The sequence below is a fragment of the Oncorhynchus gorbuscha genome, unplaced genomic scaffold (assembly GCF_021184085.1).
Source record: "Oncorhynchus gorbuscha isolate QuinsamMale2020 ecotype Even-year unplaced genomic scaffold, OgorEven_v1.0 Un_scaffold_3242, whole genome shotgun sequence".
NCBI lineage: Eukaryota > Metazoa > Chordata > Actinopteri > Salmoniformes > Salmonidae > Oncorhynchus > Oncorhynchus gorbuscha.
In genome coordinates, this window is record NW_025747540.1 from 16,354 (window position 1) to 43,435 (window position 27,082).

Here is a 27,082-nt window from a genome sequence, read left to right on the forward strand (position 1 = left end):
AATAATATATATCTAAATATATACAGGGTTAGGGTTATAATAGAATAATATATATCTAAATATATACAGGGTTAGGGTTATAATAGAATAATATATATCTAAATATATACAGGGTTAGGGTTAGGGTTATAATAGAATAATATATATCTAAATATATACAGGGTTAGGGTTATAATAGAATAATATATATCTAAATATATACAGGGTTAGGGTTATAATAGAATAATATATATCTAAATATATACAGGGTTAGGGTTAGGGTTATAATAGAATAATATATATCTAAATATATACAGGGTTAGGGTTAGGGTTATAATAGAATAATATATATCTAAATATATACAGGGTTAGGGTTATAATAGAATAATATATATCTAAATATATACAGGGTTAGGGTTATAATAGAATAATATATATCTAAATATATACAGGGTTAGGGTTATAATAGAATAATATATATCTAAATATATACAGTACCAGTCAAAAGTTTGGACATCAACCCATTCAAGGGCTTTTCTTTATTTGTACAATTTTCTACATTGTAGAATAATAGTGAAACTATGAAATAACACATGGAATCATGTAGTGACCAGAAAAGTGATAAATAAATCAAAATATATTTTGTATTTCAGATTCTTCACAGTAGTCAACCTGTGCCTTATGTGTTATTTCATAGTGTTGATGTCTTCACTATTATTCTACAATGTAGAAAATAGTCCAAATAAAGAAAACCCTTGAATGAGTCGGTGTCCAAACTGTTGACTGGTACTGTATATATTCTTTTATCATCTAAAAATGTGGGTACAATCAGAATGAGGACAAGATCAGGACAAACAATTGATGTTAGAACCAGGTATAAACATGCCTAGTGAAATGGTTCTGGTAGCTCTACCATACAGGAGGATAGTTTTAACAGTGACATGGTGATCTACCCTACAAGAGGAGACGATATTTGTAACAGTTACTGGCTATGCAGCAGCATTAGCATTAGCAATTAGATTGAATTTCCCACCAGCGTGGAAAGGTCCTAATGCTCAGTTGCTGGTTACCGTGGCGTGAGTCAGGGATAGAATTAGGGTTAGAGGTTCCTTACCCTCTGGTGTTGGCGGTAGTGCCGTGTCACAGTGCCGTGGGCTGCCTCTGCCTCAATGGTCTTCCCATCAGGACACACCAACACTGACGTCATTAGACCCAGGGAGCCAAAACCTATGCAACAACAACAAGAGGGTGTCTATGAGGACTAACCACCCTTCATAGCCTGGTTCCTCTAGGTTCTGGCCTTTCTAGGGAGTTTTCCTTACCACCTTCTACACCTGCATTGCTTGCTGTTTGGGGTTTTAGGCTGGGTTTGTGACATCACTTTGTGACATCAGCTGATGTAAGAAGGGCTTTATAAATACATTTGATTTGATTTTATATACTATTACAGGCACCCGACCAGGCCCAGATCCCGGTGATTCGCTGGAAAAGGAAATGGAGGTTTTGCGGAAAGAGATCAGGGTGCCTTGTGAGGATCAGGCGACGAGTGGCTAATCTGCCCTTGCCTTCCATCCTGCTAGCTAACGTTCAATCGCTGGGAAAATAAATCTAACAAACTGAAAACACATACATCTTACCTACAGGACATTTATAACTGTAATATCTTATGTTTCACAGAGTCGTGGCTGAACGGCGATATTAAGAACATACAACTGGCGGGTTATACACTATCGTCAGGACAGAACAGCAGCCTCTGGTAAGACACGGGGCGGAGGTCTATGTTATACACTCTATAGGCAGGATAGAACAGCAGCCTCTGGTAAGAAACGGGGCGGAGGTCTATGTTATACACTCTATTGTCAGGACAGAACAGCAGCCTCTGGTAAGACACGGGGCGGAGGTCTATGTTATACACTCTATAGGCAGGACAGAACAGCAGCCTCTGGTAAGACACGGGGCGGATGTCTATGTTATACACTCTATAGGCAGGACAGAACAGCAGCCTCTGGTAAGAAACGGGGCGGAGGTCTATGTTATACACTCTATAGGCAGGACAGAACAGCAGCCTCTGGTAAGACACGGGGCGGAGGTCTATGTTATACACTCTATAGGCAGGACAGAACAGCAGCCTCTGGTAAGACACGGGGCGGAGGTCTATGTTATACACTATCGTCAGGACAGAACAGCAGCCTCTGGTAAGACACGGGGCGGAGGTCTATGTTATACACTCTATAGGCAGGACAGAACAGCAGCCTCTGGTAAGACACGGGGCGGAGGTCTATGTTATACACTATCGTCAGGACAGAACAGCAGCCTCTGGTAAAACACGGGGCGGAGGTCTATGTTATACACTCTATAGGCAGGACAGAACAGCAGCCTCTGGTAAGACACGGGGCGGAGGTCTATGTTATACACTCTATAGGCAGGATAGAACAGCAGCCTCTGGTAAGACACGGGGCGGAGGTCTATGTTATACACTATCGTCAGGACAGAACAGCAGCCTCTGGTAAGACATTTGTCATTTGTAAACAATAGCTGGTGCACAATATCTAATGAAGTCTCAAGGTTTTGCTCGCCTGAGGTAGAGTATCTCATGCATGATAAAGAGTTTTCATCTGTTTTTTTCATAGCTGTTTACATACCACCACAGACCGAGGCTGGCACTAAAACCACACTAAATGAGCTGTATTCCACCATAAGCAAACAGAAAAGCGTTCATCCAGAGGCGGCGCTCCTAGTGGCCGGGGACTTTAATGCAGGGAAAATTAATTCAGTTTCCCTCATTTCTATCAGCATGTTAAATGTGCAACCAGAGGGGAAAAAATTCTAGACCACCTTTACTCTACACACAGACACGCGTACAAAGCTCTCCCTCCATTTGGCAAATATGACCATAACTCTATCCTCCTGATTCCTGCTTACAAGCTAAAATTGAAGCAGGAAGCACCAGTAACTTGGTCTATAAAAAAAGTGGTCAGATGAAGCGGATGCTAAGCTACAGGACTGTTTTGCTAGTACAGACAGGAATATGTTAGGGATTCTTCCGGTGACATTGAGGAATACACCACATCAGTCAATGGCTTTATCAATAAGTGCATCGAGGACGTCGTCCCCACAGTGACTGTACGTACAGTACAGGACTGTACATACTCCGAGCATGCGCTGACCAAATGGCAAGTGTCTTCATTGACATTTTCAACCTCTCCCAGTCTGAGTCTGTAATACCAACAAGTTTCAAGCAGACTACCATAGTCCCTGTGCCCAAGAACACCAAGGTAACCTGCCTAAATGACTACTGACTCATAGCACTCACGTCTGTAGCCATGAAATGCTTTAAAAGGCTACCCTTTGGGCATCGGTGTAAAAATACTTTAAAGTACGACTTATGTCGTTTTTTGTGGTATCTGTACATTACTTTACTATTTCTATTTTTGTCAACTTTTACTTCACTACATTCGTAAAGAAAAGAATGTACTTTTTACTCCATACATTTTCCTTGACACCCAAAAGTACTCGTTACATTTTGACAGGAAAATTTTCCAATTCACACACTTACCAAGAGTACATCCCTGGTCATCCCTACTGCCACTGGTGTGGCAGACTCACTAAACACAAATGCCTTGTTTGTAAATCATGTCTGAGTGATGGAGTGTGCCCCTGGCTATCCGTCAATAAAAGTACAAAAAAATACAATTGTGCCGTCTGGTTTGCTTAATATAAGGAATTTGAAATAGTTTATATTTGTACTTTTATTTTTGAAACTTAAGTACATTGTTCCCCTGGCTATCCGTCAATAAAAAATAAACTACAATTGTGCCGTCTGGCTGAATATAAGGAATTTGAAATGATTTATACTTTTACTCAAGTATGACAATGTAGTACTTTTTCCACCACTGGATATGTCTGGTGGTTACAGCATTTCATTCACATGACCCATCCATTTAGACCAGTGTGTCTGGTGGTTACAGCATTTCATTCACATGACCCATCCATTTAGACCAGTGTGTCTGGGGGTTATAGCATTTCATTCACATGACCCATCCATTTAGACCAGTGTGTCTGGTGGTTACAGCATTTCATTCACATGACCCATCCATTTAGACCAGTGTGTCTGGGGGTTATAGCATTTCATTCACATGACCCATCCATTTAGACCAGTGTGTCTGGTGGTTATAGCATTTCATTCACATGACCCATCCATTTAGACCAGTGTGTCTGGTGGTTATAGCATTTCATTCACATGACCCATCCATTTAGACCAGTGTGTCTGGGGGTTATAGCATTTCATTCACATGACCCATCCATTTAGACCAGTGTGTCTGGGGGTTATAGCATTTCATTCACATGACCCATCCATTTAGACCAGTGTGTCTGGTGGTTATAGCATTTCATTCACATGACCCATCCATTTAGACCAGTGTGTCTGGTGGTTATAGCATTTCATTCACATGACCCATCCATTTAGACCAGTGTGTCTGGGGTTATAGCATTTCATTCACATGACCCATCCATTTAGACCAGTGTGTCTGGGGGTTATAGCATTTCATTCACATGACCCATCCATTTAGACCAGTGTGTCTGGGGGTTATAGCATTTCATTCACATGACCCATCCATTTAGACCAGTGTGTCTGGGTGTTATAGACCCATCCATTTAGACCAGTGTGTCTGGGTGTTATAGACCCATCCATTTAGACCAGTGTGTCTGGGGGTTATAGCATTTCATTCACATGACCCATCCATTTAGACCAGTGTGTCTGGGTGTTATAGACCCATCCATTTAGACCAGTGTGTCTGGGTGTTATAGACCCATCCATTTAGACCAGTGTGTCTGGTGGTTATAGCATTTAATTCACATGACCCATCCATTTAGACCAGTGTGTCTGGTGGTTATAGCATTTCATTCACATGACCCATCAATTTAGACCAGTGTGTCTGGGGGTTATAGCATTTCATTCACATGACCCATCCATTTAGACCAGTGTGTCTGGGGGTTATAGCATTTCATTCACATGACCCATCCATTTAGACCAGTGTGTCTGGGGGTTACAGCATTTCATTCACATGACCCATCCATTTAGACCAGTGTGTCTGGGGGTTATAGCATTTCATTCACATGACCCATCCATTTAGACCAGTGTGTCTGGTGGTTGTAGCATTTCATTCACATGACCCATCCATTTAGACCAGTGTGTCTGGGGGTTATAGCATTTCATTCACATGACCCATCCATTTAGACCAGTGTGTCTGGTGGTTATAGCATTTCATTCACATGACCCATCTATTTAGACCAGTGTGTCTGGGGGTTATAGCATTTCATTCACATGACCCATCCATTTAGACCAGTGTGTCTGGGGGTTATAGCATTTCATTCACATGACCCATCCATTTAGACCAGTGTGTCTGGGGGTTATAGCATTTAATTCACATGACCCATCCATTTAGACCAGTGTGTCTGGTGGTTATAGCATTTCATTCACATGACCCATCGATTTAGACCAGTGTGTCTGGGGGTTATAGCATTTCATTCACATGACCCATCCATTTAGACCAGTGTGTCTGGGGGTTATAGCATTTCATTCACATGACCCATCCATTTAGACCAGTGTGTCTGGTGGTTATAGCATTTCATTCAAATGACCCATCCATTTAGACCAGTGTGTCTGGTGGTTACAGCATTTCATTCACATGACCCATCCATTTAGACCAGTGTGTCTGGTGGTTACAGCATTTAATTCACATGACCCATCCATTTAGACCAGTGTGTCTGGTGGTTACAGCATTTCATTCACATGACCCATCCATTTAGACCAGTGTGTCTGGGGGTTATAGCATTTCATTCACATGACCCATCCATTTAGACCAGTGTGTCTGGGGGTTATAGCATTTCATTCACATGACCCATCCATTTAGACCAGTGTGTCTGGTGGTTATAGCATTTCATTCAAATGACCCATCCATTTAGACCAGTGTGTCTGGTGGTTACAGCATTTCATTCACATGACCCATCCATTTAGACCAGTGTGTCTGGTGGTTGTAGCATTTCATTCACATGACCCATCCATTTAGACCAGTGTGTCTGGTGGTTGTAGCATTTCATTCACATGACCCATCCATTTAGACCAGTGTGTCTGGGGGTTATAGCATTTCATTCACATGACCCATCCATTTAGACCAGTGTGTCTGGGGGTTATAGCATTTCATTCACATGACCCATCCATTTAGACCAGTGTGTCTGGGGGTTATAGCATTTCATTCACATGACCCATCCATTTAGACCAGTGTGTCTGGGGTTATAGCATTTCATTCACATGACCCATCCATTTAGACCAGTGTGTCTGGGGGTTATAGCATTTCATTCACATGACCCATCCATTTAGACCAGTGTGTCTGGGGGTTATAGCATTTCATTCACATGACCCATCCATTTAGACCAGTGTGTCTGGTGGTTATAGCATTTCATTCACATGACCCATCCATTTAGACCAGTGTGTCTGGGGTTATAGCATTTCATTCACATGACCCATCCATTTAGACCAGTGTGTCTGGGGGTTATAGCATTTCATTCACATGACCCATCCATTTAGACCAGTGTGTCTGGGGGTTATAGCATTTCATTCACATGACCCATCCATTTAGACCAGTGTGTCTGGGGGTTATAGCATTTCATTCACATGACCCATCCATTTAGACCAATGTGTCTGGGGGTTACAGCATTTCATTCACATGACCCATCTATTTAGACCAGTGTGTCTGGGGGTTATAGCATTTCATTCACATGACCCATCCATTTAGACCAGTGTGTCTGGGGGTTATAGCATTTCATTCACATGACCCATCCATTTAGACCAGTGTGTCTGGGGGTTGTAGCATTTCATTCACATGACCCATCCATTTAGACCAGTGTGTCTGGGTGTTATAGACCCATCCATTTAGACCAGTGTGTATGGGTGTTATAGACCCATCCATTTAGACCAGTGTGTCTGGTGGTTATAGCATTTCATTCACATGACCCATCCATTTAGACCAGTGTGTCTGGTGGTTATAGCATTTCATTCACATGACCCATCCATTTAGACCAGTGTGTCTGGGGGTTATAGCATTTCATTCACATGACCCATCCATTTAGACCAGTGTGTCTGGGTGTTATAGACCCATCCATTTAGACCAGTGTGTCTGGGTGTTATAGACCCATCCATTTAGACCAGTGTGTCTGGGGGTTATAGCATTTCATTCACATGACCCATCCATTTAGACCAGTGTGTCTGGTGGTTATAGCATTTCATTCACATGACCCATCCATTTAGACCAGTGTGTCTGGTGGGCATTTCATTCACATGACCCATCCATTTAGACCATTTAGCATTTCATTCACATGACCCATCCATTTAGACCAGTGTGTCTGGTGGTTATAGCATTTCATTCACATGACCCATCCATTTAGACCAGTGTGTCTGGGGTTATAGCATTTCATTCACATGACCCATCCATTTAGACCAGTGTGTCTGGGGGTTATAGCATTTCATTCACATGACCCATCCATTTAGACCAGTGTGTCTGGTGGTTATAGCATTTCATTCACATGACCCATCCATTTAGACCAGTGTGTCTGGTGGTTATAGCATTTCATTCACATGACCCATCCATTTAGACCAGTGTGTCTGGTGGTTATAGCATTTCATTCACATGACCCATCCATTTAGACCAGTGTGTCTGGGGGTTATAGCATTTCATTCACATGACCCATCCATTTAGACCAGTGTGTCTGGGGTTATAGCATTTCATTCACATGACCCATCCATTTAGACCAGTGTGTCTGGGGTTATAGCATTTCATTCACATGACCCATCCATTTAGACCAATGTGTCTGGGGGTTACAGCATTTCATTCACATGACCCATCTATTTAGACCAGTGTGTCTGGGGGTTATAGCATTTCATTCACATGACCCATCCATTTAGACCAGTGTGTCTGGGGGTTATAGCATTTCATTCACATGACCCATCCATTTAGACCAGTGTGTCTGGGGGTTGTAGCATTTCATTCACATGACCCATCCATTTAGACCAGTGTGTCTGGGTGTTATAGACCCATCCATTTAGACCAGTGTGTCTGGGTGTTATAGACCCATCCATTTAGACCAGTGTGTCTGGTGGTTATAGCATTTCATTCACATGACCCATCCATTTAGACCAGTGTGTCTGGGGGTTATAGCATTTCATTCACATGACCCATCCATTTAGACCAGTGTGTCTGGGTGTTATAGACCCATCCATTTAGACCAGTGTGTCTGGGTGTTATAGACCCATCCATTTAGACCAGTGTGTCTGGGGGTTATAGCATTTCATTCACATGACCCATCCATTTAGACCAGTGTGTCTGGTGGTTATAGCATTTCATTCACATGACCCATCCATTTAGACCAGTGTGTCTGGTGGTTATAGCATTTCATTCACATGACCCATCCATTTAGACCAGTGTGTCTGGTGGTTATAGCATTTCATTCACATGACCCATCCATTTAGACCAGTGTGTCTGGTGGTTATAGCATTTCATTCACATGACCCATCCATTTAGACCAGTGTGTCTGGGGGTTATAGCATTTCATTCACATGACCCATCTATTTAGACCAGTGTGTCTGGGGGTTATAGCATTTCATTCACATGACCCATCCATTTAGACCAGTGTGTCTGGGGGTTATAGCATTTCATTCACATGACCCATCCATTTAGACCAGTGTGTCTGGTGGTTATAGCATTTCATTCACATGACCCATCCATTTAGACCAGTGTGTCTGGGGGTTATAGCATTTCATTCACATGACCCATCCATTTAGACCAGTGTGTCTGGTGGTTATAGCATTTCATTCACATGACCCATCCATTTAGACCAGTGTTATAGCATTTCATTCACATGTCATTTGGTGGTTGGTTGTAGCATTTCATTCACATGACCCATCCATTTAGACCAGTGTGTCTGGTGGTTATAGCATTTCATTCACATGACCCATCAATTTAGACCAGTGTGTCTGGGGGTTATAGCATTTCATTCACATGACCCATCCATTTAGACCAGTGTGTCTGGGGGTTGTAGCATTTCATTCACATGACCCATCCATTTAGACCAGTGTGTCTGGGGGTTGTAGCATTTCATTCACATGACCCATCCATTTAGACCAGTGTGTCTGGGGGTTATAGCATTTCATTCACATGACCCATCCATTTAGACCAGTGTGTCTGGGGGTTATAGACCCATCCATTTAGACCAGTGTGTCTGGGGGTTATAGCATTTCATTCACATGATTTCCCATGACCCATCCATTTAGACCAGTGTGTCTGGGGGACCCATTATAGCATTTCATTCACATGACCCATCCATTTAGACCAGTGTGTCTGGGGGTTGTAGCATTTCATTCACATGACCCATCCATTTAGACCAGTGTGTCTGGGTGTTATAGACCCATCCATTTAGACCAGTGTGTATGGGTGTTATAGACCCATCCATTTAGACCAGTGTGTCTGGTGGTTATAGCATTTCATTCACATGACCCATCCATTTAGACCAGTGTGTCTGGTGGTTATAGCATTTCATTCACATGACCCATCCATTTAGACCAGTGTGTCTGGGGGTTATAGCATTTCATTCACATGACCCATCCATTTAGACCAGTGTGTCTGGGTGTTATAGACCCATCCATTTAGACCAGTGTGTCTGGGTGTTATAGACCCATCCATTTAGACCAGTGTGTCTGGGGGTTATAGCATTTCATTCACATGACCCATCCATTTAGACCAGTGTGTCTGGTGGTTATAGCATTTCATTCACATGACCCATCCATTTAGACCAGTGTGTCTGGTGGTTATAGCATTTCATTCACATGACCCATCCATTTAGACCAGTGTGTCTGGTGGTTATAGCATTTCATTCACATGACCCATCCATTTAGACCAGTGTGTCTGGTGGTTATAGCATTTCATTCACATGACCCATCCATTTAGACCAGTGTGTCTGGGGGTTATAGCATTTCATTCACATGACCCATCCATTTAGACCAGTGTGTCTGGGGGTTATAGCATTTCATTCACATGACCCATCCATTTAGACCAGTGTGTCTGGTGGTTATAGCATTTCATTCACATGACCCATCCATTTAGACCAGTGTGTCTGGTGGTTATAGCATTTCATTCACATGACCCATCCATTTAGACCAGTGTGTCTGGTGGTTATAGCATTTCATTCACATGACCCATCCATTTAGACCAGTGTGTCTGGGGGTTATAGCATTTCATTCACATGACCCATCCATTTAGACCAGTGTGTCTGGGGGTTATAGCATTTCATTCACATGACCCATCCATTTAGACCAGTGTGTCTGGGGGTTATAGCATTTCATTCACATGACCCATCCATTTAGACCAATGTGTCTGGGGGTTACAGCATTTCATTCACATGACCCATCTATTTAGACCAGTGTGTCTGGGGTTATAGCATTTCATTCACATGACCCATCCATTTAGACCAGTGTGTCTGGGGGTTATAGCATTTCATTCACATGACCCATCCATTTAGACCAGTGTGGGGGTTGTAGCATTTCATTCACATGACCCATCCATTTAGACCAGTGTGTCTGGGTGTTATAGACCCATCCATTTAGACCAGTGTGTCTGGGTGTTATATGACCCATCCATTTAGACCAGTGTGTCTGGGGGTTATAGCATTTCATTCACATGACCCATCCATTTAGACCAGTGTGTCTGGGGGTTATAGCATTTCATTCACATGACCCATCCATTTAGACCAGTGTGTCTGGGTGTTATAGACCCATCCATTTAGACCAGTGTGTCTGGGTGTTATTAGACCCATCCATTTAGACCAGTGTGTCTGGGGGTTATAGCATTTCATTCACATGACCCATCCATTTAGACCAGTGTGTCTGGTGGTTATAGCATTTCATTCACATGACCCATCCATTTAGACCAGTGTGTCTGGTGGTTATAGCATTTCATTCACATGACCCATCCATTTAGACCAGTGTGTCTGGTGGTTATAGCATTTCATTCACATGACCCATCCATTTAGACCAGTGTGTCTGGTGGTTATAGCATTTCATTCACATGACCCATCCATTTAGACCAGTGTGTCTGGTGGTTATAGCATTTCATTCACATGACCCATCCATTTAGACCAGTGTGTCTGGGGTTATAGCATTTCATTCACATGACCCATCCATTTAGACCAGTGTGTCTGGGGTTATGGTTCCATTTAGACCAGTGTGTCTGGTGGTTATAGCATTTCATTCACATGACCCATCCATTTAGACCAGTGTGTCTGGTGGTTATAGCATTTCATTCACATGACCCATCCATTTAGACCAGTGTGTCTGGGGTTATAGCATTTCATTCACATGACCCATCTATTTAGACCAGTGTGTCTGGGGGTTATAGCATTTCATTCACATGACCCATCCATTTAGACCAGTGTGTCTGGGGGTTATAGCATTTCATTCACATGACCCATCCATTTAGACCAGTGTGTCTGGTGGTTATAGCATTTCATTCACATGACCCATCCATTTAGACCAGTGTGTCTGGGGGTTATAGCATTTAATTCACATGACCCATCCATTTAGACCAGTGTGTCTGGTGGTTATAGCATTTCATTCACATGACCCATCCATTTAGACCAGTGTGTCTGGGGGTTATAGCATTTCATTCACATGACCCATCCATTTAGACCAGTGTGTCTGGTGGTTGTAGCATTTCATTCACATGACCCATCCATTTAGACCAGTGTGTCTGGTGGTTATAGCATTTCATTCACATGACCCATCAATTTAGACCAGTGTGTCTGGGGGTTATAGCATTTCATTCACATGACCCATCCATTTAGACCAGTGTGTCTGGGGGTTGTAGCATTTCATTCACATGACCCATCCATTTAGACCAGTGTGTCTGGGGGTTGTAGCATTTCATTCACATGACCCATCCATTTAGACCAGTGTGTCTGGGGGTTATAGCATTTCATTCACATGACCCATCCATTTAGACCAGTGTGTCTGGGGGTTATAGACCCATCCATTTAGACCAGTGTGTCTGGGGGTTATAGCATTTCATTCACATGACCCATCCATTTAGACCAGTGTGTCTGGGGGTTATAGCATTTCATTCACATGACCCATCCATTTAGACCAGTGTGTCTGGGGGTTATAGCATTTCATTCACATGACCCATCCATTTAGACCAGTGTGTCTGGGGGTTATAGCATTTCATTCACATGACCCATCCATTTAGACCAGTGTGTCTGGGGGTTATAGACCCATCCATTTAGACCAGTGTGTCTGGGGGTTACAGACCCATCCATTTAGACCAGTGTGTCTGGTGGTTATAGCATTTCATTCACATGACCCATCCATTTAGACCAGTGTGTCTGGGGTTATAGCATTTCATTCACATGACCCATCCATTTAGACCAGTGTGTCTGGGGGTTATAGCATTTCATTCACATGACCCATCCATTTAGACCAGTGTGTCTGGGGGTTATAGCATTTCATTCACATGACCCATCCATTTAGACCAGTGTGTCTGGTGGTTATAGCATTTCATTCACATGACCCATCCATTTAGACCAGTGTGTCTGGTGGTTGTAGCATTTCATTCACATGACCCATCCATTTAGACCAGTGTGTCTGGGGGTTATAGCATTTCATTCACATGACCCATCCATTTAGACCAGTGTGTCTGGTGGTTATAGCATTTCATTCACATGACCCATCTATTTAGACCAGTGTGTCTGGGGGTTATAGCATTTCATTCACATGACCCATCCATTTAGACCAGTGTGTCTGGGGGTTATAGCATTTCATTCACATGACCCATCCATTTAGACCAGTGTGTCTGGTGGTTATAGCATTTCATTCACATGACCCATCCATTTAGACCAGTGTGTCTGGTGGTTATAGCATTTCATTCACATGACCCATCCATTTAGACCAGTGTGTCTGGGGGTTATAGCATTTCATTCACATGACCCATCCATTTAGACCAGTGTGTCTGGGTGTTATAGACCCATCCATTTAGACCAGTGTGTCTGGGTGTTATAGACCCATCCATTTAGACCAGTGTGTCTGGGGGTTATAGCATTTCATTCACATGACCCATCCATTTAGACCAGTGTGTCTGGTGGTTATAGCATTTCATTCACATGACCCATCCATTTAGACCAGTGTGTCTGGTGGTTATAGCATTTCATTCACATGACCCATCCATTTAGACCAGTGTGTCTGGTGGTTATAGCATTTCATTCACATGACCCATCCATTTAGACCAGTGTGTCTGGTGGTTATAGCATTTCATTCACATGACCCATCCATTTAGACCAGTGTGTCTGGGGGTTATAGCATTTCATTCACATGACCCATCCATTTAGACCAGTGTGTCTGGGGGTTATAGCATTTCATTCACATGACCCATCCATTTAGACCAGTGTGTCTGGTGGTTATAGCATTTCATTCACATGACCCATCCATTTAGACCAGTGTGTCTGGTGGTTATAGCATTTCATTCACATGACCCATCCATTTAGACCAGTGTGTCTGGGGGTTATAGCATTTCATTCACATGACCCATCTATTTAGACCAGTGTGTCTGGGGTTATAGCATTTCATTCACATGACCCATCCATTTAGACCAGTGTGTCTGGGGGTTATAGCATTTCATTCACATGACCCATCCATTTAGACCAGTGTGTCTGGTGGTTATAGCATTTCATTCACATGACCCATCCATTTAGACCAGTGTGTCTGGGGTTATAGCATTTAATTCACATGACCCATCCATTTAGACCAGTGTGTCTGGTGGTTATAGCATTTCATTCACATGACCCATCCATTTAGACCAGTGTGTCTGGGGGTTATAGCATTTCATTCACATGACCCATCCATTTAGACCAGTGTGTCTGGTGGTTGTAGCATTTCATTCACATGACCCATCCATTTAGACCAGTGTGTCTGGTGGTTATAGCATTTCATTCACATGACCCATCAATTTAGACCAGTGTGTCTGGGGGTTATAGCATTTCATTCACATGACCCATCCATTTAGACCAGTGTGTCTGGGGGTTGTAGCATTTCATTCACATGACCCATCCATTTAGACCAGTGTGTCTGGGGGTTGTAGCATTTCATTCACATGACCCATCCATTTAGACCAGTGTGTCTGGGGGTTATAGCATTTCATTCAAATGACCCATCCATTTAGACCAGTGTGTCTGGGGGTTATAGCATTTCATTCACATGACCCATCCATTTAGACCAGTGTGTCTGGGGGTTATAGACCCATCCATTTAGACCAGTGTGTCTGGGGGTTATAGCATTTCATTCACATGACCCATCCATTTAGACCAGTGTGTCTGGGGGTTATAGCATTTCATTCACATGACCCATCCATTTAGACCAGTGTGTCTGGGGTTATAGCATTTCATTCACATGACCCATCCATTTAGACCAGTGTGTCTGGGGGTTATAGCATTTCATTCACATGACCCATCCATTTAGACCAGTGTGTCTGGGGGTTATAGCATTTCATTCACATGACCCATCCATTTAGACCAGTGTGTCTGGTGGTTATAGCATTTCATTCACATGACCCATCCATTTAGACCAGTGTGTCTGGTGGTTATAGCATTTCATTCACATGACCCATCCATTTAGACCAGTGTGTCTGGGGGTTATAGCATTTCATTCACATGACCCATCCATTTAGACCAGTGTGTCTGGGGGTTATAGCATTTCATTCACATGACCCATCCATTTAGACCAGTGTGTCTGGTGGTTATAGCATTTCATTCACATGACCCATCCATTTAGACCAGTGTGTCTGGGGGTTATAGCATTTCATTCACATGACCCATCCATTTAGACCAGTGTGTCTGGGGGTTATAGACCCATCCATTTAGACCAGTGTGTCTGGGGGTTACAGACCCATCCATTTAGACCAGTGTGTCTGGTGGTTATAGCATTTCATTCACATGACCCATCCATTTAGACCAGTGTGTCTGGGGGTTATAGCATTTCATTCACATGACCCATCCATTTAGACCAGTGTGTCTGGGGGTTATAGCATTTCATTCACATGACCCATCCATTTAGACCAGTGTGTCTGGGGGTTGTAGCATTTCATTCACATGACCCATCCATTTAGACCAGTGTGTCTGGGGGTTATAGCATTTCATTCACATGACCCATCCATTTAGACCAGTGTGTCTGGGGGTTATAGCATTTCATTCACATGACCCATCCATTTAGACCAGTGTGTCTGGGGGTTATAGCATTTCATTCACATGACCCATCCATTTAGACCAGTGTGTCTGGGTGTTACAGACCCATCCATTTAGACCAGTGTGTCTGGGGGTTACAGACCCATCCATTTAGACCAGTGTGTCTGGGTGTTATAGACCCATCCATTTAGACCAGTGTGTCTGGGTGTTATAGACCCATCCATTTAGACCAGTGTGTCTGGGTAAGTGTCATCTAATATTTATAACATGTTTTTATCTGGACACTTTCTGTTTAACTGGAATTGTTCCTTGATGTAGAACACCTAACCCTAACCCTAACCCTAACCCCTAACCCTAACCCTAACACTTTCTGTTTAACTGGAATTGTTCCTTGATGTAGGCTACTACCACTTTTAGAATTGTTCCTTGATGTAGGCTACTACCACTTTTAGAATTGTTCCTTGATGTAGGCTACTACCACTTTTAGTCTTCATCTTTACTACACTACTCACTGTGAACAATGTTGAATGGGTGAAGACAAAGGAGAGCTCTCCAGTAGGTACCAAAACATTCAAAGGCCCTTTTCTCAAAAGTGAGTTTACAAGTTAATCAACATTCAAAGCAGATGAAGTGTATAAAATACCATTTTGTAGCTCTGAGTATCTACTTTTATCCAATGTAAAAAATATATATATATATATATATTTTTTTGCTACATAAGACCGATTTGAGCTGGTGAGTCACATTTAAACTTTTAATTTTTAATAAAAAAAATTATATCTCAAAAAACATAATTCCACTTTGACAATACGGGTTATTGTGTGTAGGCCAGTGATACAAAATCGAAATTGTATTAATTTTAAATTCAGGCTGTAACTCTACAAAATGTGTAAAAAGTCAAGGGGTGTGAACACTTTCTGAAGGAACTGTACATCCAGACTTTCTGATGTGATTATACTTTAAGAGGACTCCTGCTAGCTACAAGGTGGACCTTTCTCAGCAATAAAAACATGAAACCCTTAGAAGTTAAGAGAAAATATGAGATTATATTGGACGATGATTGGAACATATGTATGTACAGTTAGACTGTGGTTTCACCTTGAGCCAGTATGTCAGACTGAACATTTTCATAATAATAATAACTATATTACTGTATGTATAAACAGTATATTATATATTAGTGTTGGTCTCACATTGGGACAGTATGTCAGACTGAACAATTCCATTATTGTTTTATTATCATTATATATTATTACTGTATGTACAGTACCTGTCAAAAGTTTGCACACACCTACTCATTCAAGGGTTTTTCTTTATTAAAAAAAACATTGTAAAATATTAGTGAAGACATCAAAACTGTGAAATAAAACATATGGAATCATGTAGTAACCAAAAATGTGTTAAACAAATCAAAATAGATTTTAGATTTTTCAAAGTATCCACCCTTTGCCTCGATGACAGCTTTGCACACTCTTGGCATTGTCTGAAACAGCATCATGAGGAATGCTTTTCCAAGGAGTTCCACATATGCTGAGCACTTGTTGGCTGCTTTTCCATCACTCTGCGGTCCAACTTTTCCCAAACCATCTCAATTGGGTTGAGGTCAGATGATTGTGGAGGCCAGGTCATCTGATGCAGCACTTCAATACTCTCCTTGGTCAAATAACCCTTACCCAGTGTGGAGCTGTGTTGGGTCACTGTCCTGTTAAAAAACAAATGATAGTCCCACTAAGCACAAACAAGATGGGATGGCGTATTGCTGCAGAATGCTGAGGTAGTCATGCTGGTTAAGTGTGCCTTGAATTTTAAATAAATCACTGACAGTGTCACAAGCAAAGCAACATCACACCTCCTCCTCCATGCTTCACGGTGTGAACCACACATGTGGAGATCCTACGTTCACCTACTCTGCGTCTCACAAACACACGGCGATTGGAACCAAAAATCTCAAATTTAGACTCATGAGACCAAAGGACAGATTTCCACCGGTCTAATGTCCAAATCTGTCCAATGTCCATTGCTCATGTTTCTTGGCTCAAGCAAGTCTCTTATTGGTGTCCTTTAGTAGTGATTTCATTGCAGCAATTTGACCATGAAGGCCTGATTGATGTTGAGATGTGTCTGTTACTTGAACTCTGTGAAGCATTTATGAACATGTCCTCTGCAGCAGGGGTAACTTTGGGTCTTCATGTCCTCATGAGAGCCAGTTTCATCATAGCGCTTGATGGTTTTGAGAATGCCAAGAGTGTGCAAAGCTGTCGTCAGGTCAAAGGTTGGCTACTTTAAAGAATTTTAAATATAAAATATATTTAGATTTGTTTAACACTTTTTTGGTTACTACATGATTTCATATGTGTTATTTTATAGTTTTTATGTCTTCACTATTATTTTACAATGTAGAAAATCGTAAAAATCAAGAAAAACCCTTGAATGAGTCGGCGTCCAAACTTTTGACTGGTACTGTATATACAGTATATTATATATTAGTGTTGGTCTCACCTTGAGCCAATATGTCAGACTGAACATCTCCATCGTAGTTCTTGCAGGCCCAGACGAAGGCTCCGGAGGACTTGAGGACTTGTGCCACCATGTCATCAATGAGGCGGTGCTCGTACCAGATCTTCAGCCTGTCAAACTCTGGCTTGTAGTTCCTGTAGAGAACACAGGGGAGCTTTTAAAGCAGGCCTAGATTAACTGTTAACACTGGGGAAGAATCAGCAAGGAAAGATACTGTCTACCTTGGCAAGCCACTTTGGCATGTCAATAACTTTATATGGTTTTTATGTGATATTTTTTATGGTGAATAGACTGTGGCCTCTATTCAATCTGTATCATGGAATTTCAGCATGGTACAGAATGATAAGAAAATGGCGCCAATTGTGCTATTTTGTGTGTTTTTTCGCATTGTTTGTAACTTATTTTGTACATAATGCTGATGCTACCGTCTCTTATGGCCGAAAAGAGCTTCTGGATATCAGAACAGTGATTACTCACCTCAAACTGGATTCAGATTTTTTCTTTAATGAGTCTGACGTGAAGGACATAATGTTGCTCCCAGACAAGGCCAAAATCCCTTTTATTCACACGAAGAAAGGAAGGAAATAACATGGGTGCAGATCAGGGTGCCTTGTGAGAATTCGTCGGCTACCCTACCATCTATGTATGTGCCGACTAACTGGCAAGTGTCTTCACTGACATTTCCAACCTCTCCCTGACCAAGTCTGTAGTACCTACATGTTTCAAACAGACCACCATAGTCCCTGTGGCTAAGAAAGCAAAGGTAACCTGCTTAAATGTCTGCTGCTGCTCTGTAGCATTCATGTCGGTAGCCATGAAGTACTTTGAAAGGCTGGTCATGGCTAACATCACCTCCATCATCCCGGAAACGCTAGACCCACTCCAATTCGCGTATCGCCCCAACAGATGATGCAATCTCAATCGCACTCAACACTGCCCTTTACCACCTGGACACAAGGAACACCTATGTGAGAATGCTGTTCATTGATGAAAGCTCAACGCTCAACACCATAGCGCCCACAAAGCAGCTAAGGACCCTGGGACTAAACACCTCCCTCTGCAACTGGATCCTGGACTTCCTGATGGGCCGCCCCCAGGAGGTAAGGGTAGGCAACAACACATATGCTACGTTGATCCTCAACACAGTGGCCCCTCAGGGGTGCGTGCTTAGTCCCCTCCTTAGTCCCGTTCACAAACGACTGCGTGGCAAGCACGACTCCAACACCAACAAGTTTGCTGATGACACAACGGTGGTAGGCCTGATCACCGACAACAATGAGACAGTCGGTCAGAGGCCGTCAGAGACCTGGCTGTGTGGTGCCAAGACAAAAACCTCTCCCTCAACGTGATCAAGACAAAGGAGATGATCGTGGACTACAGGAAAAGGAGGACCCAGCACGCCCCCATTCACATCGACGGGGCTGTAGTGGAACAGGTTGAGAGCTTCAAGTTCCTTGGCGTCCACATCACCAACAAACTATCATGGTCCAAACACTCAAAGACAGTCGTGAAGAGGGCACGACAATGCCTTTTCCCCCTCAGGAGCTTGAAAAGATTTGGCATGGGTCTCCAGATCTTCAAAAAGTTCAGCTGCACCATCGAGAGCATCCTGACCAGTCGGTATCCGACCGTAAGGTCCTACAGAGGTAGTGCGTCCGGCCCAGTACATCACTGGGGCCAAGCTTCATGCTATCCAAGGCCTCCATATTAGGCCGTGTCAGACGAAGGCCGAGAATGTGTGAAAGACTACAGTAACCCAAGTCATAGACTGTTCTCTCTGCTACCGACCTGTCATGGTCCACCTGTCACCAGAGGGTGTTAGAGACCATCCTAGAGACATTGACGACACTCAGGTGTGTCCAATTTACCCATTATGATTTCCCTGTTAAACGAAGTGATTTCTGTTGTGCGTTCGTTTCCTGGGTGAGTTTTTGAGACTTAGTGTTTGTTGTTTTTTCAAGTATACTGTGATCCTGTGGCCACCGTTTCTCAGTAAAGTATTATGTTTATCCTGAACCACTGATTCCTCGTCTGGACTCTTCTCTGCACCGGTCTCTAACCTTATCATATTACAGCAAGCTTCTGCCAAAACATTGACCCAGCAGAGATCACCCAGATCAAGAATGTTGTTACCCACCTGGACTCCATCTCCTTCCTGATTACCTCCCCTATATCTGTCACTCCCTTTGGTTCTTTCCCCAGGCGTTATTGTTTCTGTTCCTTTGTTTTATGTCTTTACGCTACTCATGTTTCTTGTTTTGTTCCATGTTCTATTAAATTCACTCTCTGTACTTGCTTCCTGATTATTAGCATACATGTTACACAGCCACCATCCTGCAGCTCCATATTTGGGGCGGCAGGGTAGCCTAGAGGTTAGAGCGGTAACCCGGAAGGTTGCAAGTTCAAATCCCCAAGCTGACAATGAAGGCTAATATTATTTTTTTATTTTACCTCTAGGCAAGTCAGTTAAGAACAAATTCTTATTTTCAACTGTTAACTGTTCCTGTTCAGGGGCAGAGCTAAAGTTTTGTACCATGTCAGCTCAGGGGTTTGAACCTGCAACCTTCCAGTTACTAGTCCAACGCTCTAACCACTAGGCTACCCTGCAGTTCTGCCCCTGAACCGACAGTTAATCCACTGTTCCTAGGCCGTCATTGAAAATAAGAATGTGTTCTTAACTGGCTTGCCTAGTTAAATAAAGGTCAAATTAAAAAATAAATATTAGCCTTCATTGCCGAGCTGTGATGAGTCTTCAACCACCCATTCAGCGGACAAGAAGCAGCCAGCCGACTGTTCAACTCCATCAAGGATGAACTGGCCTCTCGGGAACTGGAAGAGGACCTTGAGTCCCTGATAATTCTGGCAATCAGAATCGACAACTGCCTCCGAGAACACGTGAAACAGCGCCTTTTTGACACCACCCCATTATCCTGGTTTCCTGAGCACCCCAAGCTCCCCGAACCCATTATTGAGGAGCCCATGCAGCTGGGACGCGCATGTCTGAGCCCACAGGTGCATGCACGAAGGCTACTGCGGAGGTCTCGATTTTGATTTCAGCCTATCGCCCGGGACCCAAGAATCAGAAAGCAGACACCCTGTCCCGCCAACAGGATGTCCCTAACGAGGAGATGGACTCCGAGCTCATCATCCCCAGCTCCCGCATTGTGGCCGCTGTGATATGGAGTATTGAGACCACGGTCCGACAAGCCCAGACCTGAGAACCTGACCCCGGTGGGGAACCCACTAACAGACTCTACGTTCTGCAATCAGCCCGTTCTCGAGTACTACAATGGGGAGACTCCTCTAAATTACCTGGGCATCCAGGGGTTAATCGGACTCTGGAGTTCCTGAGGCAGAAATTCCGGTGGCTCAACATGATTGAGGTGAGATCCTTTGTTGTGCCCTGTTCCACCAGTGCCCAAAGCAAGTCCTTACGCCAGCAACCGGCTGGGTTGCTACAACCTCTGCCCATCCCCAGCAAGCCCTGGTCCCACCTGTCTGTAGACTTTATCAGAGGGTTACCTCCATCCCAAGGGCTTACCACTACCCTGGTGGTGGTTGATCGGTTCTCCAAGGCAGCCCATTTCATTGTCTTAGACAAAGTTGAGTTGTATGTCTAGTTAGGTATAATATGGTGAGTAGACTATATATCTAGTTATAAATATGGTGAATAGACTATATCTAGTATAAATATGGTGAATAGACTATATATATGTTTATAAATATGGTGAACAGACTATATATAGTTATAAATATGGTGAATAGACTATATCTAGTTATAAATATGGTGAATAGATTATATATATGTTTATAAATATGGTGAACAGACTATATAAAGTTATAAATATGGTGAATAGACTATATCTAGTTAGTTATAGATATGGTGAATAGACTATATCTACAGTAGTTAGTATAGTCTATATCTAGAATAGTATACATGTGGAATGCAGTGCAACTCTATACTGTAGGCTGCCAGGTGAATGTCTTACTCTAGAATAGTATACATGTGGAATGCAGTGCAACTCTATACTGTAGGCTGCCAGGTGAATGTCTTACTCCAGAATAGTATACATGTGGAATGCAGTGCAACTCTATACTGTAGGCTGCCAGTTGAATGTCTTACTCTAGAATAGTATACATGTGGAATGCAGTGCAACTCTATACTGTAGGCTGCCAGTTGAATGTCTTACTCTAGAATAGTATACATGTGGAATGCAGTGCAACTCTATACTGTAGGCTGCCAGTTGAATGTCTTACTCTAGAATAGTATACATGTGGAATGCAGTGCAACTCTATACTGTAGGCTGCCAGTTGAATGTCTTACTCTAGAATAGTATACATGTGGAATGCAGTGCAACTCTATACTGTAGGCTGCCAGGTGAATGTCTTACTCTAGAATAGTATACATGTGGAATGCAGTGCAACTCTATACTGTAGGCTGCCAGGTGAATGTCTTACTCTAGAATAGTATACATGTGGAATGCAGTGCAACTCTATACTGTAGGCTGCCAGGTAAATGTCTTACTCTAGAATAGTATACATGTGGAATGCAGTGCAACTCTATACTGTAGGCTGCCAGGTGAATGTCTTACTCTAGAATAGTATACATGTGGAATGCAGTGCAACTCTATACTGTAGGCTGCCAGGTGAATGTCTTACTCTAGAATAGTATACATGTGGAATGCAGTGCAACTCTATACTGTAGGCTGCCAGGTGAATGTCTTACTCTAGAATAGTATACATGTGGAATGCAGTGCAACTCTATACTGTAGGCTGCCAGGTAAATGTCTTACTCTAGAATAGTATACATGTGGAATGCAGTGCAACTCTATACTGTAGGCTGCCAGGTAAATGTCTTACTCTAGAATAGTATACATGTGGAATGCAGTGCAACTCTATACTGTAGGCTGCCAGGTGAATGTCTTACTCTAGAATAGTATACATGTGGAATGCAGTGCAACTCTATACTGTAGGCTGCCAGGTGAATGTCTTACTCTAGAATAGTATACATGTGGAATGCAGTGCAACTCTATACTGTAGGCTGCCAGGTAAATGTCTTACTCCCTGTGGAATGCAGTGCAACTACTGTAGGCTGCCAGGTAAATGTCAAATAGTATACATTAATGCAGTGCAACTGTATACTGTAGGCTGCCACCTCCATGTCTTACTCTAGAATAGTATACATGTGGAATGCAGTGCAACTCTATACTGTGATGGGCTGCCAGGACAGACAGAAACACTCTATACTGTAGGCTGCCAGGTAAATGTCTTACTCCTCAAAGATCTCCTGGAATGACTGGACAGGACAGACAGGCTCATGTACATTATCATGCTGAAACATGCAAAGGATGATGGACAGGACAGACAGGCTGTGATGGTCATTATCATACTGAAACATGAGGTGGGATGGACTGGACAGGACAGACAGGAATGACTGGACAGGACAGACAGGCTGTACATTATCATGCTGAAACATGAGGTGATTGACAGGACAAACAGGCTGTACATTATCATGCTGAAACATGAGGTGATGGACTGGACAGGACAAACAGGCTGTACATTATCATGCTGAAACATAAGGTGATCGTGGAGGATGAATAACAAGACAATGGACCTCAGGATCTCGTCACGGCATCTCTGTGCATTCAAATTTCCATCGATAAAATGCAATTGTGTTCATTGTCCATAGCTTAGGCCTGCCCACACCATAACCCCACTGCCACCATGGGGCATTCTGTTCACAACATTGACATCAGCAAACCGCTGGCCCACAAAACACTACCAGTTGCCTGGTACAGTTCAAACCGGGAATCATCCCTGAAGAGCAAACTTCTCTAGCGTGCCAGTGGCCATCGAAGATGAGCAGTTGCCCACTGAAGTCAGTGATGACGCCGACCTGCAGTCAGGTCAAAACCCTGGTGAGGACGACGAGCTGCAGTCAGGTCAAAACCCTGGTGAGGACGACGAGCTACAGTCAGGTCAAAACCCTGGTGAGGACGACGAGCTACAGTCAGGTCAAAACCCTGGTGAGGACGACGAGCTACAGTCAGGTCAAAACCCTGGTGAGGACGACGAGCTGCAGTCAGGTCAAAACCCTGGTGATGACGCCGACCTGCAGTCAGGTCAAAACCCTGGTGATGACGCCGACCTGCAGTCAGGTCAAAACCCTGGTGATGACGCCGAGCTGCAGTCAGGTCAAAACCCTGGTGATGACGCCGAGCTGCAGTCAGGTCAAAACCCTGGTGAGGACGACGAGCACAAGATAAGCTTCCCTGAGACGTTTCTAACAGTTTGTGCAGAAATTCTTCAGTGGTGCTGTCCGTCTGGCTGGTCTCAGATGATCCAGCTGGTGATGAAGCCGGATGTGAAGGTCCTGGGCTGCCGTGGTTACCCGTGGCCTGCGGTTATGAGGCCGGTTGGATGTACTGCCAAATTCTCTAAACCGATGTTGGAGGAGGCTTATGGTAGGGAAATTAACATTCAATTCCCTGGCAACATTCCTGCAGTCAGCATGCCAATTAATCAGCTTCTTTATTTTCCACACCTGTCAGGTAGATGGATTATCTTGGCAAAGGAGAAGTGCTCACTAACAGGGATGTAAAACACATTTGTCCACCAAATTTGAGTGAAATAAGCTTTTTGTGCATAGAGAACATTTCTAGATCTTTTATTTCAGCTCACAAAACATGGGACCAACACTTTACATGTTGTGTTTATATTTTTGCTCAGTTTATGTTCTTTAATGTCAAAGGCTAATTTCATTCCTTGGATGGAAAATAAAGTGTGTAACTTTTAAAAAAAGAACCTGCCCCAGCCTGCTCACCTCATCAGTATTGTACATGCCCAACCCACAGCCTCCTGAGACGAAGTCAAAGACCTCCCACTCACTCCCCTTGCTGCCGTCAGCTGGGGTGAACACCATCTTAAACTTCCCTGGCTTGGTGATTACAAAGTCTGTGGCTCTGTACTGTGGAACAACACAACAACAAACATCAACAACAGAACATTCCTCACATGCTCTGTGATTGAATACAAATCTAATCTAAAACACGTATTGTATGTTACTTATCTACCTGGTCACCAAAGGCGTGTCTGCCGATCGTTATTGGCTGCGTCCAACCAGGGACCAGACGGGGAATGTTCTTGCAGATGATCGGCTCTCGGAAGACGGTTCCACCCAGAATGTTCCTGATGCTTCCGTTGGGACTCTTCCACATCTTCTTCAGCTTGAACTCTGTTAGGGTTAGAGATGGAGGCCTGAGTTAACCTATTAGACCTAACCATAACTCTAACCCTGACCTTACTACATCTAGCTCAGATAACTATATAACTAACCCAACTACACCTAGCCCAGGTAACTAACTAACTAACTAACTAACTAACTAACTAACTAACTAACCCTGACCTTACTACATCTAGCCCAGGTAACTAACTATCTATCTAACCCTGACCTTACTACATCTAGCTCAGATAACTATATAACTAACCCAACTACACCTAGCCCAGGTAACTAACTAACTAACTAACTAACTAACTAACTAACTAACTAACTAACCCTGACCTTACTACATCTAGCCCAGGTAACTAACTATCTATCTAACCCTGACCTTACTACAACTAGCTCAGATAACTATATAACTAACCCAACTACACCTAGCCCAGGTAACTAACTAACTAACTAACTAACTAACTAACTAACTAACTAACTAACCCTGACCTTACTACATCTAGCCCAGGTAACTAACTATCTATCTAACCCTGACCTTACTACATCTAGCCCAGGTAACTAACTATCTATCTAACCCTGACCTTACTACATCTAGCCCAGGTAACAAACTATCTATCTAACCCTGACCTTACTACATCTAGCCCAGGTAACAAACTATCTATCTAACCCTGACCTTACTACATCTAGCCCAGGTAACGAACTATCTATCTAACCCTGACCTTACTACATCTAGCCCAGGTAACGAACTATCTATCTAACCCTGACCTTACTACATCTAGCCCAGGTAACGAACTATCTATCTAACCCTGACCTTACTACATCTAGCCCAGGTAACTAACTATCTATCTAACCCTGACCATACTACATCTAGCCCAGGTAACTATACACTACAACTATACACTTCTGAGAAATGAAGGCTATTCCATGCGATAAATTGCCAAGAAACTGAAGAAACTGAAACTGAAAAAGGCCAGCATCCCGGAGTCACCTCTTCACTGTTGACGTAGAGACTGGTGTTTTGCGGGTACTATTTAATGAAGCTGCCTGTTTAGGACTTGTGAGGTGTCTGTTTCTCAAACTAGACACTCTAATGTACTTGTCCTCTTGCTCAGTTGTGCACCGGGGCCTCCCACTCCTCTTTCTATTCTGGTTAGGGCCAGTTTGCGCTGTTCTGTGAAGAGAATAGTACACAGCATTGTACAAGATCTTCAGTTCTTGGCAATTTCTCGCATGGAATAGCCTTCATTTCTGAGATCAAGAATAGACTGACGAGTTTCAGAAGAAAGTGCTTTGTTTCTGGCCATTTTGAGCCAGTAATCGAACCCACAAATGTTGATGCTCCAGATACTTGTCACGGGATACTAGGAGTGGTGGGTGGAATCAGGCGCAGAGAGCAGGGTTCAGTAGATCGTCAATTTATTCTCCGGCGCACAAAACGGTCACGCCAACATGTTATAGCTGCAATGGGGGGACCAACTAGCCCAGGTAACTATCTACCTAACCCTGACCTTACTACACCTAGCCCAGGTAACTATCTACCTAACCCTGACCTTACTACACCTAGCCCAGGTAACTATCTACCTAACCCTGACCTTACTACACCTAGCCCAGGTAACTATCTACCTAACCCTGACATTACTACACCTAGCCCAGGTAACTACCTAACTATCTATCTAACCCTGACTCTTCCACATCTTCAACTCTGAGGAGTAAGGGTCATGGATGAAGGCCTGACAAGAGTTAAGCTGTTAACTGTCAAACTGCAGTACTGATCTACCACCTGACACTGAAACCATGGTCAAACAAATATTTATAGAAACACTTGAATAAGTATTATCCCCCGGGATTCAAATATCCATCTTGTGGATGTATGATTTATTTCTAACCAGAGAATGTATTTCTGTGATTAAAGTAGATACCATCGACTCTGGCTTCATCCGGGGTGATGGTGGCACACTTGACAGCGACGTTGTACTTCATGGTGGCGATGGCCGAGTCAATGGTGACCTGGTCGTCTGTCTGGTCGCGGCACGGCAGACCAAGGTCATAATACTTCAGCTCCACGTCCACGTTAGACAGGACCAG

The 27,082-nt window shown here is 43.2% G+C and overlaps 1 protein-coding gene across 1 annotated transcript; it reads right to left on the reverse strand.

The window, feature by feature from the left end:
• Positions 1-1,078: 1,078 nt before the first annotated feature.
• LOC124027450 (isocitrate dehydrogenase [NADP], mitochondrial-like) lies at positions 1,079-27,082 on the reverse strand (the record flags this gene model as incomplete). Its single annotated transcript, XM_046339875.1, has 7 exons — positions 1,079-1,206; positions 17,752-17,903; positions 23,043-23,065; positions 23,847-23,989; positions 24,523-24,736; positions 24,843-25,003; positions 26,917-27,082. Coding segments are annotated over 7 exons (987 nt in total), but the record flags the coding sequence as incomplete, so codon positions are not given.